A 21,382-nucleotide genomic window follows, 5' to 3' on the forward strand; every position below is an offset into this window, starting at 1 on the left:
TGCCACCTTCGACCTTTTCTGCTTATGTGGTACTGAGGAATCGAACCCAGGGCCCCATGCATGCAAGGCAAGCACTCTACCACTGAGCCACCTTCCCAGCCCCTACTTTCTTTTTCATAAAAAATAGCTAACTCCTGGGCTGGGAAGGTGGCTCAGTGGTAGAATGCTTGTCTCCCATGCATGAGGCCCTAGGTTCGATTACTCAGCAACACATAAACAGAAAAACCCGGAAGTGGCGCTGTGGCTCAAGTGGTAGAGAGCTAGCCTTGAGCTGAAGAGCTCAGGGATAAGCGCCCAGGCCCAGAGTTCAAGCCCCATGGCCGACCAAAAACAAAGCTAACTCCTGATGCAGGCAAACTATTCCAGTACACATTTTTTTTTTTTCTAGCCAGTCCTGGGGCTTGAACTCAGGGCCTGAGCACTGTCCCTTCAACTGCTTTTGCTCTACCACTTGAGCCACAGTGCCATTTCAGGCTCTTTCCTGTTTATGTGGTAGTGAGGAATCGAACCCAGGGCTAGACAAGTAGTCTACCACGATGCCACATTCTCAGCCCCACATTCTTATTTTTATATTTTGTCAGGTACTAGAGATTAAATTCACGGAGAGGCATGCACTTCCCAGGCAGACACTTTACTACCCAAGTCATGCTTTTAGCTTACCTCTTATACACCGTCTGTTTATATATACTTACTGACCGCTTGCTTGCCTGACAGTACCAGAGATGTAAGTTAGGGCTCTGGACTTGCTTGGCTTACACTGTCCCACATAAGCCACATCTCTAGTCTGTGTTTTTTCTGGTTGTTTTGGAGATGTAGTCTTGAGGAGGTTACTGCCTGGGGCTGGCTTTGAACATGGGTCCTACAGATCTCAGCCCCCCTGAGCAGCTAGAATTTAGGTATAAATCACCATGTCCAGCCATTGGTTTGAAAAGGGAGTTTTGTCACTTTCTTACCCTGTCTGGCCTCAAACTTCAGCTCTCAGCTCTACCTCCCAAATAGCTAGGATTACAGATATGAGCCCAGCATTATATGTTTTTCTCTCAGAATCATGCCATTCCTCAATAAAACAATGACATCAAATACTCACCAACTAGTTTGTGAAGCTATGGGTTATTACTGAAATGTTTAGATACCTGCATCTCCCGTCCACCTCGGCATAACGCCCGCTGGCGGGAAAGCTCATCCAGCTGATGATCGAGAAACTCCTTCTTTCTATGCATCTCTTGAACATGAGAAGGTAAGTCTTTCTCTAACAAAATTAAAAGAATTACAGTAAGAACAACAAGTCATTTCCGAAGCTAGACTACTTCTAAGTCCCCAAATTACTGTTAGTACTCAGGGTTACATTTACTGATTGAAGGAAATGGAAAAAGCGCTATAATGTAGCATCATTAGTACTTACTCATTCTGTGGTTAACTTGGCTGTCCAAGCTGAATCTTAGGACCTCATTATTAATAGACTTTTCTGGACCCAGTCGTACTAAATTTATATCTCCACAGTTTCCTTTTGATAAAAATCACAAAAAGACAAATAAGGATGTGCCAATAAATCCTATCTGTCTCCGTACATTGTGTCTATTGTGAAGAAAAAAAATGCAGACAATTGAGAAGGAAGATAACACAATGGTCAACTAGAGTCCAGAATCCACACTGAATACTTCCTAGACAGCATTTTGCTATTCTTCTTAACAATCCTTTCTACCTGGCACAAGCTAGCAGGATCACCAAGAGTACGCTGCAGGCTTACTTTCCTTTATACCTTTATACTAATGTTTTTTGTGTTTTTCTGCACTGGTCCTAGGGCTTAAACTTAGGATCTCAGCTCTTTCCCTTACACAGCTTTTCTGCTCCAGGACAGCATCTACCACTTGAGCCACGGCTCCACTTTGGCTGTTTTGGTAGTTAATTCAGCCTGGAAGACAAGACATGCACTTGGGAAAGCAGGAAAATACAAAGCTGAAGAAGACAACTCAAAGTGAGGGGTGTAAAAAAAGTTAAGGCTAAGTACTTTCACTTCTTCATCACATGTGGGAGTACTCATCACCGTTACGCGAATCAACCCAGAGTTGTGACCATGACACAACATAATCTCTCTGCTCCATCTAGGGCAGGGTTAATTCCTAGCTCACAGGACTGGGGTTGCAGCATAGTAAGCTACTATAGTAAGTAACTCCAGTGAAAACAGTCTCACTGCTTTTGCTAATAAGCCCATGTTCACAGTTAGACCCACCTTTCCCTAACTGGGCAGCACTTCCTTCACTGGGCAGCCCGGGGCCAGGACAGACCCGCACTGTGGCCCACAGGAACAGTGTTGCATTCTATCACTGGCTCCCTGCACTTCTCTTGTCTGATCCCTTTTAAGTGGCAGACATGTGTGCCCAAAGTGCCCTCCTCCCTTTTATAGTGAACTCCTAACTGCACTCAGGATTTTATCGAAGATTCCTCACACAAATAAATCAAGGGTTCTTCTGAGGTATCTAAAAGCGCCGACTTTAGCCATGGGCCTTTCACTCTATTATCCAGCTGCTGACCTGCCCACTCCCTCATCAGACCGTATGTCACCTGCATGTCAGGATTCACTGTTGAAACCTCAGTGCCTGGCACAGGGGGTATGTACCAACAAGTGAACCAAGCAAATATAAGCTCCAGCCCTGGGTGGAAGTTTTCCCAGGACTGGATTGCTCTTTACTTAGAGGTACCACAAAAACACCCAAGAACAAGCCGGGCGCTGGTGGCTCACGCCTGTAATCCTAGCTACTCAGGAGGCTGAGATCTGAGGATCGCGGTTCAAAGCCAGCGAGGGCAGGAGAGACCGTGAGACTCCTATCTCCAATAAACCACCAGAAAACCGGAAGTGGCGCTGTAGCTCAAGTGGTAGAGCGCTTGCCTTGAGCTGAAGAGCTGAGGGACAGTGCCCAGGTCCAGAGTTCAAGCCCCACCACCGACAAACAAACAAAAAAAACAAACAAAAAACCTACCAAGAACAAAAACAAATTAGAAACCCACACTTAGTATCATACCCAAAGGATTTTTCTTATCTTTGCATTTTTCTTTGAATTCGAGGATGATTTTTTTCATAAGTTCATCAACGGCTGCATTCGAAGGTGCACACACAAGGACACGGTTTTGTTTGTTTTTCGCATTGGAGTTTTCATCAGAATGCCCCTTCCTCGGGTTCTGCAATTTGCCACATACCAAACACAAAGTAACGATGAACTCTACTATTATTACACAGTTTTAAGGCTTTTCTCTACTATCATTACCATTTAAAGGCTCCTGTGATAACCAATAAATGTAAGAATCTTATTCTGACTTTAAAATTACTTCTACATGGAGGCAGGAAGCTCCCTAAAGAGCACTTGCTTAGCACACACCGCTGGATTTAATCCTTTATATCAGTTTCCTGTGTAGAGACCTTTTACCACCCACACTCCCTGCAGCATTAGATTCTGTATATGCTTACTGTCATCTCTTTATTTTGTTTTTTTGTCTGTTAGGTGGTGGGGCTTGAACTCAGGGCCTGGGCACTGTCCCTGAGCTATTTTGCTCAAGGCTAGTGTTCTGCCACTTTGAGCCACAGGGCCATTTCCAGTTTTCCAGTGGTTAATTAGATATGAGTCTCCGGGACTTTCCTGTTGGGAGCCGACAGTAAAGTTTAAAGATCATCTTGACCCTGGTGCTCACTTGAAGGCACGTACAAGAAACTGGCTTACTTAAAAACACCAGGTGCCCAGGATTGCTTTGCTATGTCTGCAGAGTTTGTTTTACTATCTACCAGTTGACCTTGTCTTGTTTTTACTGCACTGTTTTTACTGAAATTTTCTTTGTTTTTTTGGACTATTGTAACCTTATGTTACCTCGACTTCTAATAGTATATATTAGGGAAAGTTAAAAATAAACGGTGCTGCCGGGCGCTGGTGGCTCACGCCTGTAATCCTAGCTACTCAGGAGGCTGAGATCTGAGGATCGAGGTTCAAAGCCAGCCCGGGCAGGAGAGACCGTGAGACTCCTATCTCCAATAAACCACCAGAAAACCGGAAGTGGCGCTGTAGCTCAAGTGGTAGAGCGCTCGCCTTGAGCTGAAGAGCTGAGGGACAGCGCCAAGGCCCGGAGTTCAAGCCCCATGACCGACAAAAAAAATAAAAATAAAAAAAATAAAAAAAAATAAACGGTGCTGCCGGGCGCTGGTGGCTCACACCTGTAATCCTAGCTACTAAGGAGGCTGAGACCTGAGGACTGCGGTTCAAAGCCAGCCCGGCCAGGAGAGACCGTGAGACTCCTATCTCCAATCAACCACCAGAAAACCGGAAGTGGCGCTGTAGCTCAAGTGGTAGAGCGCTAGCCTTGAGCTGAAGAGCTGAAGGACAGCGCCCAAGCCCAGAGTTCAAGCCCCACGACCGACAAAAAAAATAAAAAATAAAAATAAAAATAAATAAACGGTGCTGCAGTCTTGAGCTGCAGACCTCCCGACCCCATCCTTTGTCTTATGTCTTTATTTTTCCCTTCCTCACCCCCTAATTCAGGATTCCCTTTCATTGCCGGCAGGCTCCAGCACTTTCCTGTCGGTGCTGCCTTTGAACTATGATCCTCAGATCTCAGCATCCTGAGTAACTAGGATTATAGGCATGAGCCATCAGGGCCAAGCATGAAGTTTTATTATAAATGCTCTGAGTCTTTCTTTAGTATCCAGTTACTTCAATGTTCAGTCCAACCAACATTTAGTCCAAGCATACATCTCTGGTGGTTTTCTGGCATTAGACCTTGATCTACAAAAGCAGCCTGAAAAACTACCCTATAGTCCTGAGGATTTTTTTTTTTCCTGTGAGACAGTGCTTTCTGCTCTTTTCATTTCTTTTTTATTTATTTATTTTTTGGGTTCGGTCGTGGGGCCTGAACTCTGGGCCTGGGCACTGTCCCTCAGCTCTTCAGCTCAAGGCTAGCGCTCTACCACTTGAGCCACTGTGCCACTTCTGGCTTTTTTCTTTTTGCTTATGTGGTGCTGAGGAATCGAACTCAGGGCCTCATGCATGCAAGGCAAGCGCTCTACCACTGAGCCACCTTCCCAGCTCTTTTTTCACTTCTTATGAGCTGTCCCTCCCTCTGCCACCTCTTTTGCTGATATGCTTCTACATAACATACAAAGTAGTACATGCAGAAAAGAAAAGACTTGTTGGGAATGTGGCTTAGTGGTAGAGTGCTTGCCTAGCATCAATGAAGCCCTGGGTTCGATTCCTTAGTACCACATAAACAGAAAAAGCCACAAGTAGTACGTACTGTGGCTCAAGTGGTAGAGCACTAGCCTTGAGCACAGAGAAGCTTACGGAACCCAGGCCCTGCGTTGGCAAAAAGAAAAGGAAAAGAAAAGGAAGGCTTTAATGCTATTTGTATGTCAGTAAACTCGAAGAGCTAAAGCAGTGCCTCAGTGGGACAGTGCAGCTGTGGCCGTCTCCACACCTACCTCTGTGAGTAAGCGGTACAGCAGACCAACAATAGTTTTTGATTTTCCTGTTCCAGGTGGCCCATGAATCAGACAGATTTTGGCAACTGATGGTGAGTGTTTCACCATGGCATATGCAGTTTCTATTGCTTTCTTTTGATCTTCATTGAAATCTTTTAAGTAGTTAATCTATATACAAAAAGACATTTGTGAGAGGTTTGTTCCCCCACCCCTACCCATGGTATCATATGAGAAAGGTAAACATTCAATTTGCAGATTGCAAAAACAATTTGGTGAAGGCCAGGCACAATCCTGAAGTGACTAGAAGTGACTAATCTAAGGTAGAGTTTCACTGCCACAAAGAATGGTAGTTACGAATTGCTAACTAGTGTCAGTAGGCTTCAGTTCACAACTATAACTACATTTTTGTTTGTGATTCTTATAAGGACAATCATAAGCCTGGCACCAATGGTTCATGCCTTGTAATCCTACCTACTCAGGAGGCTGCAATCCAATCAAGAGTCAAAGCCAGCTTGAGCAGGAAAGTCCATGAAATTCTTATCTCTGGCAAAAAGGGACAAGTTGAGCTGTGGCTCAAGTGGTAGAGTGCCAGCCTTGAGTGAAAAAGCTGAGTGACAGCTTGATTTCAAGCCCCAATATTTGCAGAAAAATAAAAATATGATCATAAATTTCATTTACTAATCTATACTTTTCTTCTATCATTCTTTCTCATTGTATCAGTTATCTCTTTAGCTAGTAAAAATATTCTAAGAGCATTGCCTCACAATATAATAATCATGAGTGGAAAACATAAGCTTTCCAGGTCAGATCTGGGTCTAACCTTTAGTTTTTTTCTTTTAACTTCAATTTACTTTCATACTAAACTCCTAACCTCTCTGAGTCTCAACCTCGGCCACTCCTTGACGATGAGAGCTGACAAGAGATAATGCATACAAAAGCCCTAGCGCATGATGGGGCTCAAAAACACCAGTTACCCCTGTCATTTCTGTTTTCAGCAGTTTACATGTGAAAAACACGTTCACGCAAGATGACAACTTCACCTTTGCAATTGTACCACGACCAGTTTAAATCCATCAAGGATTCAAACACAAAACTCACCGCACTAAATCTGAGACTCTGCTCCTGAATGCTGGAGCCTGCAGTGCATGTGCTTTTACCCTACCTTCCCCTCCCCGAAGGAGGAGGGCTGACACCAAACACCACTGCACATGGACGTGTCTTCTCGTACACATAGAGGAGCATGGAGCAGCTTCAAATGGGACACTCCCCTCCTGACAACACATGTTCTGACTCTCCCTGGCACCATCCAATCAGCACTCACAATTCTCTCAGAGGACATAGCTGGTAGATCTTTGGTACAGAAGTCCATGGGATTTGGATTCAGAATGGCTCTGGCCAGTTGGTTCCGACCACTCAACAGAGACATGGCTTTCAATTTCCTCTGTGTTGTTACCAGGGAACTGATTACAACACATTTCAAAAGTTCGTTTAAACTGGCTGGCAAGTGATCTTGAATCTGGATGGAAAGGGAACACTCCGATTTCCTACTGCGCACTATTGACAGGAAGAAGAAAAGGCAATTTCAGTTGCATGTGGAGAATGTTATCCAGTTAAAAAGTATATTCGTAAGTACTTCATAACTTTCATGTTTCTATGATTTAAATAGCTCACTCGATAAATGTTTACTGAATGCTTCCTAAGAACCAGGCAGTGTTTCTGGCCTGAAGAGACAAGTTTCTAGAAGAGGGAGGCGGATACTAACTGAACAAGTCAGGCATGCCAAGTACTAAGAAATAGCAGCAAGCAGAGAAGGAGACGAGAAGCAATGGGGATGCAGACAGCCTGCTGGTCCAGGAGGTCTTCCTGATGAGATGTACTAAGCAGAAACTGAAGTAAGGAAGAAAGCAAAGTCTTTACTAGGGAACAAAGACTGCTACAGGCAGTCATAAGCTACAAAAACCATCACACAGACATGCGTTAAAGCATTTTAGAAGTAGGGAGAAGGCTACTAGAGCTAGAAGGAAAAGCCAGGGGACATGTGCTAGGAGATCTAGTATAAAACACAGAGGACATTGTAGACCACAGTAATGACTCCAAATCCATCCATTCAGATATAAAGCAACAAGACAGCTGTGTGTAGGGAAGCAATATGCTCTATCGTGCACATTGAAACCAATTACTTTTAGGCTAAGTGCATGACTCAAGCAGCAGAGTGGCTACCTAGGCAAGCACAAACACAATATCCAGTTCAAATCCCAGTTCATGGGAAAAGTAAAGAATCACTTATGAGGCCACTGCAGCAATCTGAGTAAGAGCTTAGAAACAGGATGCAGTAAGTGGAAGTGGCGCTGTGGCTCAAGTGGTAGAGCACTAGCCTTGAGCTGAAGAGCTGAGGGACAGCGCCCAGGCCCAGGGTTCAAGCCTCACGACCGACAAAAAAAAAAAAAGGCAGTAAGTAAATGGGATGACTTTATTTGGGGTGTACTGCAAGGAAGAGCAACATAATGTTGCATTCTTAAGATGCTTCTTGCTATTTAAGATGTGATGCAAAAAGGAGAAGGGACAGACTCACAAAGACATAAAATAAAAATGTGAACTTAGCCGGGCACCGGTAGCTCACGCCTGTAATCCTAGCTACTCATGAGGCTGAGATCTGATGATCGCAGTTCAAAGCCAGCCCAGGCAGGAAAGTCCGTGAGACTCTTATATCCATTAAACCACTAGAAAACTGAAAGTGGCACTGTGGCTCAAGTGGTAGAATGCTCCTCTTGAGCTGAAGAGTGCAGGGACAGTGCCCAAGTCCAGAGTTCAAGCCCCACGACTGACAAAAAAAATGTGAACTTTACCTACTGGGCACTGGTGGCTCATGCCTCTAATTCTAGTTGTTTAGGAGGTTGAGACCTGGAAGATAAGAGTTCAAAGCCATGCAAGAAAGTCTTAAGCTGGGCACTGGTGGCTCATGTCTATAATCCTAGTTACTCAGGAGACTGAGATCTAAGGATCAAAGTTCCAAGCCAGCCCTGGCAAAAAATTAACCACTCCAATTAACTACTCAAACCTGAAAGTGGGTCTATGGCCCAAAATGGTAGAGTGCTAGCCTTGAGCTAGCTAGCACTCAGGCCCTGAGTTCAAGCCCCACAACCAACAAGTAAGTCTTCAAGACTTTTATCTCCAGTTAACCAGCAAAATGCCATACCAGAGGTGTGGCTCAAATGCTAAAGCACCAACTAGGAGTAAGAAAGCCAAGTGAGGGCTCAAGACCCCCCAAAAAAGAGATAAATAAACAGGTCTTTTTGAAACCAGTTCTGGACTGATCACTTAACAGTGACAACAATCTTGGAAAGACCGCCTCACATTCCCCAGTCCTTGTTTTGGATGAGCAAGGAATAACTCCAATTAGAGTTTTGAAGATTATAAGGTACCTCACACAGCAGACAGAGGTGCTTATTAATTCAAGCTAACATCATTTTGAGGAGAAATCCTGATAAAGCAATGGTTGGCAGCTAGGGAAATGAGAGTTTCCCCAAGTTCTATGGTTTAAAAATGGTCTAGATCATAACCAGCAAAAGGACAGATGAAAAAATGCACCAGAAGAGGACATTTTAAACCATTTGAAAATACACAGAAGTTTAGGCTAGGAAAAGTAGAGAAAGGACTCTTTTAATGTTTGGCAAGCATTTATTTTAGTAAGAAAAGGATAAAAGCAGGGAGAAAAAGAGAAACATTTCGTTACTTCCCCTGTAAAAAATGAAGGAGTTGTAGAGACTCAGAAAACAGAATTTAGCCAGAAATCAACATAGTAAATAACTGTCTGGAAAACATGTGGCACATCCAGGGCATTTAAAGCCCAAAGCTACCCACAGTAAGGAGCAGATAACCTGTCAACTTATTATTACTTACTAAGCGCAGTTCGACGAAACTTATGGACATAGCCACAGTAATACATGTGGTGGTCTGCCACGCCGCCTCTCTCCGTGTCTTTCTTCTCTCCACTTAGTCTCCCACAACGCAAAAACACCAAATCATTTTCCTTGGGATGAAGCTGTTTAGCCAATTCACTTTCATCCAGATAAACTATATAAAAAATAAAATGTCAGCATTTACATAACAGATTTTAAATAAGATTTAAAAGAAATTGAGGGGAAAAAAAAAAAAAGAAAGAAATTGAGAAAGTGGCACTGTGTCTCAAGTGGTAGAGTGCTAGCCTTGGGCTAAAGAGCTGAGGGAGCCCAGGCCCAGAGTTCAAGCCTCATGACCAACCAAACAACAACAACAACAACAACAAAAAGAAAACTATTACAGAGGATTAAGCACTGGTGGATCACACCGGTAATCCTAGCTACTCAGAAGACCTGAGGATTCAAAGTCAAAGCCAGCCCAAGCAGACAAATCTTCTACACTGTTACCTCTAATTAACCAGCAAAAAAGCTGACAGCAGAGATGTAGTTCAGTGGCGTAATGCCAATCTGAGCAAAAAAGCTAAGCTGCAGTGTGAGGGCCCTGGGTTCAAGCCCTACCAGCATACAGATACATATACCTACATACATACCTACATACACACATACATAAATGTAACACATATACATACACACAACTACTACAAAACCAAAATAGAATAATATTGAGAAATTGTTCTTTTTTCTTTTTTAGGTATATTCTGGTTTTATTTTATCAAAATAAGGTCTTGTTATGTAACTCAAGCTAGCCTAGGGCTGGGAAGGTGGCTCAGTGGTAAAGTGCTTGCCTTGCATGCATGAGGCCCTGGGTTCGATTCCTCAGTACCACATAAGCAAAAAGAAAAAAACCAGAAGTGGTGCTGTGGCTCAAGTGGTAGAGCGCTAGCCTTGAGCTGAAGAGCTGAGGGACAGTGCCCAGGCCCAGAGTTCAGGCCCCACGTCCGAACCCCCACCCCCCACCCCAAAAAAAAGCTAGCCTGGAACTTACTGTGAGCCCATACTATCATAATCCTTCTGAATTGGCCTCTTGAATGTTGCTGGGATTACAGGCATGTACCGCCATGCCTGAGCTTATTCTTGGTTTTTAATCATGAGATTCTCTCATTTGTCCCTCACTTAAAAATGCAAGGAGAAAATTCAGAAACATCTAAGTACATACAAGAATTTAAAATCTATCAATAACATTTTAAACAAAGGAGACAGGGTAATTGTAAACTAAGAGGAATGGAAAAATAAAGCAAGATCAAGAATAAAAAAGTCCAGTATCAGCTGGACGCTCCTAGCTACTCAGGAGACTGAGATCTGAGGATCTCAGTTCCAAGCCAGCCAGGGTAGGATAGTCTGTGAGATAGCCAGTTAACCCCAGAAAACTGGAAGTGATGCTGTGGCTCAAATGGTAGAGTACTCTCCTTGAGCTGAAGAGCTCAGGGATAGTGCCAGGCCCAGAGTTCAAGCCCCACAATCAACAAAGGAAAAAAAAAAAAAAAAGTCGAGTATCAATTGCTGGTTTAGCAGTAACACTGATCTAAAGCACTAAGTGCTGGGTTAAGACAGACTGAAACACTTAAAAAAATTAAAACAAAACAAAAACATAATCATCGCAATATGTGAAAAAACTAAACTCTGAATAACAAAACTCTTCCCAGGAAAACTAAAGGCAATATAAATAAGTGGAAAAACTTTAAACACATTTTTGCTTTTATAAGCAACCAGAAGAAAAACAAGAGTTGCAAAGAAACTTCTATTACGGAAAACTATAGGAATACCCTCCCCAAGGCTACAGAGATCAGTGTTAACATGGTGATTAAAAGCGAAATTTTGCCTGGTGCAGGTGGCTCATGCTTGTAATCCTAGCTACTCAGGAGGCTGAGATCTGAGGATCGTGATTCAAAGCCAGCCCCAGCAGGAAAGTTCCCGTGATACTCTTATCTCCAATAAACCACCAGAAAACTGGAAGTGGTGCTGTGGCGCTAGTGGTAGAACGCTCGCCTTTGAGCTGAAGAGCTGAGAGACAGCACCCAGGCCCAGAGTTCAAGCCCCACGACCAACCAAAAAAAAAGTGAGATTTCATAACTTACATTCTCATGCAGGGGACACTACAGATACATAATTCAACTTTTGTACATCAACACATTTATTTATTCTAAGAATTTAGCTTAGGAAACCTACACCTGAGAAAATTCAAATGATGGCATCTCCTTTTCAACAGAAATCTCCAATTATCATCATGCACATTCCAGGCTACATAAGAAAGAACTTACCCACAAACTCCCAGCTCTTTTTATAATCAGCTGCAAACTTTTTTAGCTGTACCTGATAGCAATTATCTTTATTGGGAGAGTTGATCCATTCCTGTGCCATCTGTATAAAGCAAAAGAGCAAATGAAGCAAGCAGTACAAGTTCTGGAAAGCTATGCTAAATTTAGAGTAAAATTTTTCAGAACAACAGTAAATCCAGAACCCAGAATCCCAAGGGACAACCAATGAGGATCAATCAATTAATCCGTGGAAGTCTAATGAAGTTGTCTAGAATGGTCCTGTCCAATTTTTTGCAATGACCATATCATCAACAGTAAGTGGATAAACAAATGGGAAACACCAGATACTGGAATCTCATTTGACAATAAAAAGTGAGAAAATATTGATATACACTACCAAGAAACTACAGTTAAAGGGTGGTGGAAAGTTCCAGATACATGATGGTCCAGAAAGAGGAAATGCACAGAAAGCAGCCTAATGTGTATCTGGAACTAGGAAATGGCTCAAGAGTGAGTGAGGCTATGGAAAGGTCCTAAAATTGGACTGTGGTAACAGTTGAAAAAAAATCATGAAAAAAATGATGAAAAAAATCATCTAAGTCCAGTAACACTTCAACAGAATTAACACTGATGATGTACCTCAATAAAAAAGGGGAACATTTGTCCATGTTTTGATCCAACCTTTTCTGCTTATGTCTGTCTATCCTTCTGCATTGTTTCAAATCTTTTTGGCTCTTTATATGTGTACCTGTGGCAGACAGCATTACTACAGGAACTTGTCTAATAAAGGTCTCAGTGCAACCGTTTATGTGTATACTTGGTTCAGGTGCATTCCCCTGGCATTGAGTGCTCTATGATAACATTAACTTAAAGAGTGGGGATGAGGGGCCTCCTGGCGGAGTACAGGGGTCAACAAGCCTCCCTTCCACAGAGCTTCCGGTGTCTTTTTTTTTTTTTTTCTGTCGGTCTTGGGGCTTGAACTCTGGGCTTGAGCACTGTCCCTCAGGCTGGCTTTGAACTTCGAGCCTCAGATCTTAAGCTCCTGAGTAGCTAGGATTACAGGCGTGAGCCACCGGCACCCGGCTCTGGTGTCTGTTTTAAAACTACCTATAACCAAATACAGATTATAATTTACACCTAAAAACAAAATCTTGGAGTGAAACAAGAAAGCTGGTCACCAATGGCTCACACTGTAATCCTACTCAGAAGGCCAGCATCTGAGGATCTTGGTTCAAAGCCAGCCCAGGCAGAAAAATTCACAAGACTGTTACCTACAACTAATTACCAAAAAAATTAAAAAAAATTAAAAAGCAAAGTTCCAAGTGGAGTTATGATTCAAGTGGCAAAGTGCTAGCCCTGAGTAAAAAAGCTCAGAGACAGTGCCCAGGTCTTGAATTCGAGTGCCAGGACTGGTGCAAAAAATAATAATTAAGAACTGGGTTAGACCCTACTATTGCCACTGTTTGGATCACATCTTTCCCAAAGGGCAGGTTTGACCTGAGGGCTTCACCCGTGAGTCATGACCCCCAGCTCTTTCCTACTTTAGTTATTTTTCAGGTAAAGTTTAACTCTAGGCTGGCCTCAGACTGTGATGACAGGTACACACAGGTACACAGCTGATTATTTTGCCCAGGCTGGCCTCAAAACACACTCCACCGATCTCTGAAGTTATCTCCCGAACAGCGGATATCTAAGCACATTTGGCCTTTACTGTATAACCATGGAGAGAATTATTCCTTAAAAACATAAAAACATATGAGGTTTTTTTTTTGGGGGGGGGGGGTCTGGTCATGGGGCCTGAACTCTGGGCCTGGGCGCTGTCCCTCAGCTCTTCAGCTCAAGGCTAGCACTCTACCACTTGAGCCACAGCGCCACTTCCGGCTTTTTTCTTATGTGGTGCTGAGGAATCGAACCCAGGGCCTCGAGCATGCAAGGCAAGTGCTCTACCACTGAGCCACCTTCCCAGCCCAACATACGAGGTTTTATCTGCCATCCTGAGCCTCTCTGTTATTCATCCCCTTTCACAAACCACTATTTTGAAGGACACACTACTGCGGGTTCTAGTTCATCCATCACCACTATGTAGTTCCTGAACATGTCTGTCACCTCTAAGGAAACCCTACCACTAGTCTGACTCTATTCCACTCCAGACATTTCTGACAACTACGCATCAGCTTTCAGTCTCCATGAACTGCCTATTGTGGATGGACTCTTTCCCAGGTGACCTCCTGTGCCTGACTTCTATCAGGAGCACTGTTTTCACAGTTCACTGGTGAACACACACCAGAGGACCACAAAAAAAAATCACCTCAACATTCCTAGTCCTATTTTTTTTTTGTCATCGGTGGTGGGGCCTGAACTCTGGGCCTGGGCGCTGTTCCTCAGCTCTTCAGCTCAAGGCAAGCTCTCTACCACTTGAGCCACAGCACCACTTCCGGCTTTTTTCTTTTTGCTTATGTGGTGCTAAGGAATTAAACCCAGGGCCTCATGCATGCAAGGTAAGCGCTCAACCACTGAGCTACCTTCCCAGCACCCAGTCCTATTTTTTTTAAACAACAACAAAAAAAACCCCCACAGAATTTGTCCCTAATGTACACCTTTATCCACCATGAAAACGTCAAAAACATCCTTTGAAACTGAATGCTTCTGCTCAAGAATTATTTGCTGTTTCTCTAAGCTGGGTTGTTTCGGTTTTGAGATAATATCTCTCTAAACAGTGGCCTGAAACTCAACTGATTTCGCTGCCTCAGCCTCCTAAGGGGAGGGCAGACACTCCAGTGGCATGCTACTACTGTGCCCAGCACTGAGACACCATCTAAACTGGGAACCAATAATTGGAACTACAAGTTTTACATTTTATTTGGCCACCCTATCAAAAAGCAAAGAGAAGAGATAGAAAGGGGGAAGAGGTAGGTATAGGAAATTAGAAAGAGAACTCTTATGACAGAAAGTTAAGAAGACAAACATGTCAAGACAAATTTAGGACTGTCCTGTTGTTCAATGTAATTTATTCCTGGCAACTTATAAAGAAAACTACAGTGCCTCTCTACATCCTTTCAAAACAATGTAAACAGAGTGCAGATGAGATACTATCTCCTCTGAGACCTCGGCCCTTCCCTGGCACTGGCACACACCTCCTCCAGTGCCACCTATCAACTTGGCCCATCAGCCCCCTTCATCTGTAACTATACCACTGGCATCCACAACTGGGCCTGGCACTAGTGTCTGCTCAATATAAAATCCAAATGCAACAACTAAGCCAAACAAAGCACTTGAACTGTACTCTAATCATCACTCAGCAATAAAGAACGAACAACTTGAAAAGGTCTGCAGAGGCCAAGAGCGGAATGCCACTTACTGTTTCAAAAGTATTCAATATCATCAAGGGGAGAAAAACATCAAAATACTCTGTACAATCTTGAAATCTGACAGGCACAGATCTTGAGATGCATTGACAAAGACTCGACGGTGCCCCGCACTGACCAAAGTTCAAAAACATCTCGTATTTCCACTTTAAGACCTCTTTAATGAAGGTGTCAGAGATAGACTGTGACGAGGAGAGCGCGTTTGCAGGCGAGGAGGCTGCTGACGGAGGTCTGTAGGCTGACCTGAGGGCGCTGCTGGGGCTCTGCGGGTTGAGAGCACTGCGCAAGCTCTTCACTTCAGCCACCGGCTTCTGCAATACTGCGGAGGACTGGGGCATTTTCAGAATTGACTGTGTTGGCTTATTTCTTAGAGTTGATGGGATTGTAGTGTTGTCCAGAGACCTGGAGAGGTTGGCAATTCGTGAGCTACCACTTGAGCTGAAAACCTTAGTGGTGGTAGGTCTCAAAGGCCTGACTGCAGAAAGAGGCAGGCCAGGTTTGCGGAAGACATTGTCATCTGCTGTTTTAGCTTCAGAGTGCTGTGTGCAATACTCACTCTGGGCTTTTACGGTTTCAACACAGTCTTTGTACTTGCACTTAGTGTCACTCGAAGACTCCACGTAAGGTGGATGCACAGCATCTTCTGTCGGAAGTGCATCTTCTCCAGGAATCACTTCAATCAGGTGAGCGTAATCAGTGTCCATCTGTGAACACAAGTCCATGTCTTCAGGGTCATTTTGTGTTAAATATAAATTGTCGTCATCCATGTCGCTGCCGGAATCCAGCTCGGACTGGTTCACAACTGCCACCTGCCCGCTACGTCCTGTCGAATCACCGCCTCCAGGGCTCTCTGAAGTCGAGGCAGGTATGTCACTGTCTGGCATCCTTCCATTCTGCACTCTAGAATCACAGTAGTTCAGAAGACAATCATCACTGGGCTCCTTTGAAGCGCGTCTTGCTGGCGGTGTTTCTGCTTTGGAGGATGAGAGGTGGAGGAGCTGTTTTTCACCACTGTTGGCAAGCACCTCTGTGCCTTTCCCGGACTCATCTGGTCTGCCAGACTCCGGCCTCACGACATCTACACTCGCAGCCACGGGGGACCTTGTTCTCTTAGCCCGGGTACTTTCACTCACCAAAACATCTTTCCTATTCTTAGGCTTCGCCTGCCTTTGTAGCTGAACATCATCCTGGTCAGGCAGCAGTTTCTTGTTGTTTTTGACAGGAAGAGTCTGCGGAGAAACTAACTTGGACTTTTTTCGGGTCTCCACGACCCCGACACTTTTGCCATGATCCCGTAACTGCACCAAGTAGTCTAAGGAGCGCTGGGACAGCTCGAACGCCTTCCGAGGGGCTTTCTTCAGACCCAGTTTCTCAACGGTTGAAGCTGGCTCGGGACACTGGCGGAATTTCTTGGGTGGCACAACGGCAGGAGTTGTTCTGCAACTCAGGTAATGGGAACTCTTGTTCTGCCCTCTTTTAGATTCAGAATGTGTCTTCTTAGGCGTTTTGGAGGCTGGGACCTTCCTGATAGGCTTGGAGTAAGTCCGGAGCTTCGGCGAGGACCTCTTCAGTGCAGCCAGACTGGGCATGGCCGTCTCTGAGGCCACAGCGTGCAAGTCACTGTCATCATGAGACTGCTCCTTCTTTCTGGCAGAAGATGAAGGCCTTAGAGGGTCTTTGGCCACAGGTTTTTCATACTGTTTTCTCCTAGGTTTTTTGACTTCCATTTCACACAGTTCCTCATCCCTACTATGTGGCTCTGCCCGTTTTTTGCTGTCCTTCTCAGCCTCAGCAGACACATGTGCCCCACCCAAGCTTCCTCCCACCTCCTCAACTGAATCCTTGCTGCCTTCTTCTTTATGATCCTGCCACACCGAAAACACCTCAGAGGCACTTTCAAACTCAAAAAACTGTGAATCGGACTCAAGTAGAATGGACTTTGCATCTTCCTCCTTTATAAACTTCTTGTCAGCACTAGCATTTGCATCCGAGTCACACTGGCCTGGCACTTCCTTAGTGCTGCTTACTGTGTCCTGGTTGGTGTGTTTCTCAAGTTCCAAAAGTTCCTCGTCGTCATCAGAATCTGAAATGACAATCACTTGCCCATAGCTGGTATCTGCAACTCTGTTCTGGTTAGTTGTGGAACATCTTTTGTCATTTTTTACTTTTCTTTCTAGTTGGGGTGAACTATTTTTAGTTGAATTTGATGGAAATTTAATAACACTGGCTTGGCCCACTACTTTGTGGAGGTCTCGGTCCACCAGGCACTCTGTTCCAACAGTGGGCTTGTGAGCAGGGTCAGAGGGCTCGTCCCTAGTAGAGGAGACCCAATCTGCACTCTTATTTGCTTCCTTATCTCTTGACTCAAGTACAGCTGAAGGATGTTGAAAGGGAGACAGAGTCTTTGTCATGTTGGTCATGTCTGTACTCGATACCACCCCTTTTCCACGTCTTTCCTGTATCTGAAAACTCTTTTCATGAGGAGAGTACAAATCTAACTCTTCACTCTTCCATTGTTTCTTTGTCAGCAATAAATTGTCTTCAGGCTTTTGTTCTCCTTGTTCAACATCCAGCATGGCTTCAGGGTCTGCAGATGGATCACACGTGACGCTGTCTCCTATCGCAGAGCTCTCTACCTCGGCATCACAGTCACTCTTGCTTCCTTCTACCCCAGCAGCATGACTGAGTGAAGTACTCCTTCTGGGCTGCTGCTTTATGACACGGAACAGCTTTGCACATATTTCATCTTTATGCACCTTATTCTTTGGTCTCGAGGTTTTACCATGATCATCCGTTAAAGCGGAATCCTCGTTTGATGTGGATACTTTTTCTAGAGAATCAGTGCTAGAATCAGTCAACAAGTATGTTGAAACAATTACTCCTCTGTCAGAATCCCTTTCTGGGCCACTTGTTGAGGTGCATACAACTTTCTCCCTGGCAGACTTCTGTTTCCCTCTACTGGGTTTCACTTGCTCTCGAGCTCCTTTGGTAAAAAGGCCTTTACTATTCTGCACTAAGTGTGACTCGGATGGGAGTTGATCTTCCTCATTCAGATCCTTGGGGTAAGTGTGCTTCACATCCTCCCATTCTACGTTACCTGCTCTGCTCAATGGACTCTCTTGCACTTGATATGTCTCCATTTTGATCGGTTCTTTAGTAAATGTTGGGCTACAATTGTCCATACCATTCGTGTCTTTTTTGGGTTTCTCTATTTCTTCATTTTCTTCTTTAAAAGACACAAGCGGGCTTTTAGAAGCAGAAGTCAGGTCCACTGGAGTGCTACATGGAGAGGCTTTGCCTTTTATGTTCTTAATAATTTGTTTTAAGCATGTCTGTAATTCACGGGTTTCCTGATCCGTCAACTGCCAACCTAGAGACAAATTTCCTCGAAGGAATAAGTTAAGCTTATTCCAGAATCGCTTGCAAAGAGCGTGATGGCCAAGCTGGTAGCCTTCTTTGAGAAGACTCCTAATGAGTTGCACACAAGCAAGCTGCACAGAGTTAGATGGCACTGAGTGCAAGGACAGGGAGGACATCATCGTTGTTCCTTTGGAGAAACTTCCAGGTGATTTCTCAGAAATCCGTGCGAAGGCTGTGGTGGGAAGCTTGGCACATTTCACAACAGCTTCCACCCATTTCTGGGAACTAACCCACAGCAAATGCAAGCATTTCTTATTTCTGTGCAGTTCAATCACAGACACCAAAATCAGGAGAAAGAACTCTGTGACTTTGTCACATCCTGCATCTGCGTGGTTGAGGACATTCTTGACTTCAGAGTACAGGTGGTGAATAACTTCTACTATGTAGGCCACACCCAGGTCCTTCAGGTCCATGAGAGACTGGACAAAAGGTATGAACCACAGAAACGTGCTGTTATGGACACGCATGTCTTGACCGATATCTGACTGGAGCACGTTGGCTAATGTTTCCATTTCTTCATACATATTAGGACAATAATCTGGGCAAATGGCTGATCTCCATCCTGAATCCTACAATAAAAAAGATGTTCAGAGAAACAAATACCACAACAGGTTTTAATGCTCAAACTGGAAACAAGGAAATATACTCCTCGCCCTCAACACTTCTATTTTGGTCAACTGTGTTTTATTTCTAATAAAGCTCCAAGAAATAGAAAATACAATCATGAGAGTTTGGACATTAGTTTCATGACCTTTAGCCTTCTTCTCATCAGCCAGCTGATTACTGGTCATAGCACCTCCCCCACCCTCCAGCCTTCCATCTTTCCTAATTCACTTTGGCACATCCAAAGTGCAAACTATAGTGGAGGCCATTTTCCCTGTATATCTAGTCACTGAGCAACCATAAATCAGCAACCATTAATTATATAAAACTGCACTGTATGTAAAACCACAGTATCATTGGGATTTTCAAGGTTCCATTTCAACTGTTTGGTTCTATCTCCAAGTTTCTATTTACCTTCTTGGTCTTTTCAGGATTGTAATTGTACACAATCTGGCTGCAAGTAACCATATCATCCGAGTACGGTTCCGGCTCTACCTTTGTCCTTAAAATATTAAGAATAAATAAAATCACTAAAATGAAGGTGGGGAAAAAAGTCCCCCTGTTAAATCAGATGCGACAAACTTCCTCACAAAGATTCTTTTTTGTCAGTCCTGGGGCTTAAAATCTGGGCCTGGACTTTGTCCCTGAGCTCTTTAGCTCAAGGTGAGTGCTCTAATACCTGAGCCACAGTCCCACTTCAGGTTTTCTGGTGGTTAATTGGAGATAAGAGTATCATCGAAGCCCGATGCTGGTGGCTCATGACTATAACCCTAGCTACTCAAGAGGCTGAGATCTGAGGATCGCAGTTCAAAGCCAGCACAGGCAAGAAAGTCCATGAGACTCTTATCTCCAATTAACCACCAGTAGCAGGATACAAAAAAAAAAAATCTAACCTGTAAAGGACCTATTTAGTGAAAGCTATAAAAACTTAAAGAAAGAAATCAAAGAGGACACCAGGAAATATTAGACCTTCCATGCTCTTGGATAGGAAGAATCAATATTGTGAAAATGGCCACACTGCCAAAAACGATAACAAATTCAATACAATTAACCACTCAGGAAACCAGAAATGGTGCTGTGGCTCAAATGGTAGAGCACTTGCCTTGAACTGAAGAGCTCAGGGATAGTACCCAGGCCTAGAGTTCAAGCCCCACAACTGACCAAAAACAAAGAGTCTCATGGACTTTCCTGCATGGGCTGGCTTTGAACTGTGATCCTCAGATCTCAGCCTCCTGAGTAGCTAGGATTATAGGTGTGAGCCACCAATGCCCAGCTACAAAGATTTTTTTTTTTTTTTTTTTTTTTTAAGACAGAGTCTCACAATGTAGCCCAGGCTGGTCTGAATCCCATGATCTCCCTGCCTGGTTCCTGAGTGTTGGCATTACAGAGTTATTACCACCACACTCTAACTAGAGATTGTTTTGAAATCCTAACATTAGCTTAACTGACCTCACAGAGCTGTTCCGTATATTTTGGATCTCTCTGTTATAGCTCACATTGTTGATGATGGTTTGAAATGCTTCAATAGGATCGATAAGTTGACCCCAGACCTTAGATCCAAGCCGATCCAGAATCACCATGAAACAGTGTAAGGCTGGCCAGAAAGGATCCATGCTATCATCTGAAATACAATGCAACAACTTCTGAATTACAAATCAATTACAAAGACTAACTAAAAGTTACTAAAGAATGCCGGGCGCTGGTGGCTCACGCCTGTAATCCTAGCTACTCAGGAGGCTGAGATCTGAGGATTGCAATTCAAAGCCAGCCTGGGCAGGAAAGTCCATGAAACTCTTATCTCCAATAAACCACCAGAAAACCAGAATTGGCATTGTAGCTCAAGTGGTAGAGCGCTAGCCTTGATCTGAAGAGCTGAGGGACAGCGTTCAGGCCCAAAGTTCAAGGCCCATGACCGAAGGAAAAAGAAAAAAGGTATTAAAGATTAGCATTTACACTGATGATTAAATCAAAGCAGCAATTTAAGTAAATTAACAAAATAGTTTAAGGAAAAATAATATCAGCTCTTAGAGACAGAGGTTGTTTTTGTTTTTTGTTTGTCAGTTGTGGGGCATGAACTCTGGGCCTGGGCTCTGTCCCTCAGCAATTCAGCTCAAGGCGAGTGCTCTACCACTTGAGCCACAGCACCACTTCTGCTTTTCTGAGTGGTTTACTGGAGATGAGAGTCTCACAGCCTTTCCTGCCCGGGCTGGTTTTGAACTGCAATCCTCAGATCTTAGCCTCCTGAGTAGCTAGGATTATAGGCATGAGCCACCGGCATCAGGCTGAGACAGAGGTATTTCAAAGCTAGCAAATTTTCAATTT

At 43.9% G+C, this 21,382-nt stretch overlaps 1 protein-coding gene across 4 annotated transcripts in view; it reads right to left on the reverse strand.

Annotated features, from left to right (window-relative positions):
* Setx (senataxin) overlaps positions 1 to 21,382 on the reverse strand; it is a 68,325-nt gene that overhangs the window by 19,595 nt on the left and 27,348 nt on the right. For all 4 annotated transcript variants that reach the window (XM_070014904.1, XM_070014901.1, XM_070014902.1 and 1 more), the window contains exons 8-17: positions 20,510 to 20,681; positions 19,475 to 19,562; positions 15,031 to 19,026; positions 11,676 to 11,775; positions 9,359 to 9,532; positions 6,780 to 7,012; positions 5,459 to 5,626; positions 3,021 to 3,177; positions 1,403 to 1,504; positions 1,134 to 1,249 (exon numbers count right to left, since the gene is read on the reverse strand). In XM_070014904.1, the coding sequence (XP_069871005.1) occupies positions 1,134 to 1,249; positions 1,403 to 1,504; positions 3,021 to 3,177; positions 5,459 to 5,626; positions 6,780 to 7,012; positions 9,359 to 9,532; positions 11,676 to 11,775; positions 15,031 to 19,026; positions 19,475 to 19,562; positions 20,510 to 20,681 (5,306 nt within the window). The remainder of the gene's footprint in view (positions 1 to 1,133; positions 1,250 to 1,402; positions 1,505 to 3,020; positions 3,178 to 5,458; positions 5,627 to 6,779; positions 7,013 to 9,358; positions 9,533 to 11,675; positions 11,776 to 15,030; positions 19,027 to 19,474; positions 19,563 to 20,509; positions 20,682 to 21,382) is intronic.

Source organism: Dipodomys merriami, unplaced genomic scaffold (genome assembly GCF_024711535.1).
Source record: "Dipodomys merriami isolate MVZ:Mamm:240054 unplaced genomic scaffold, mDipMer1.0.p SCAF_11, whole genome shotgun sequence".
Taxonomy (NCBI): Eukaryota; Metazoa; Chordata; class Mammalia; order Rodentia; family Heteromyidae; genus Dipodomys; species Dipodomys merriami.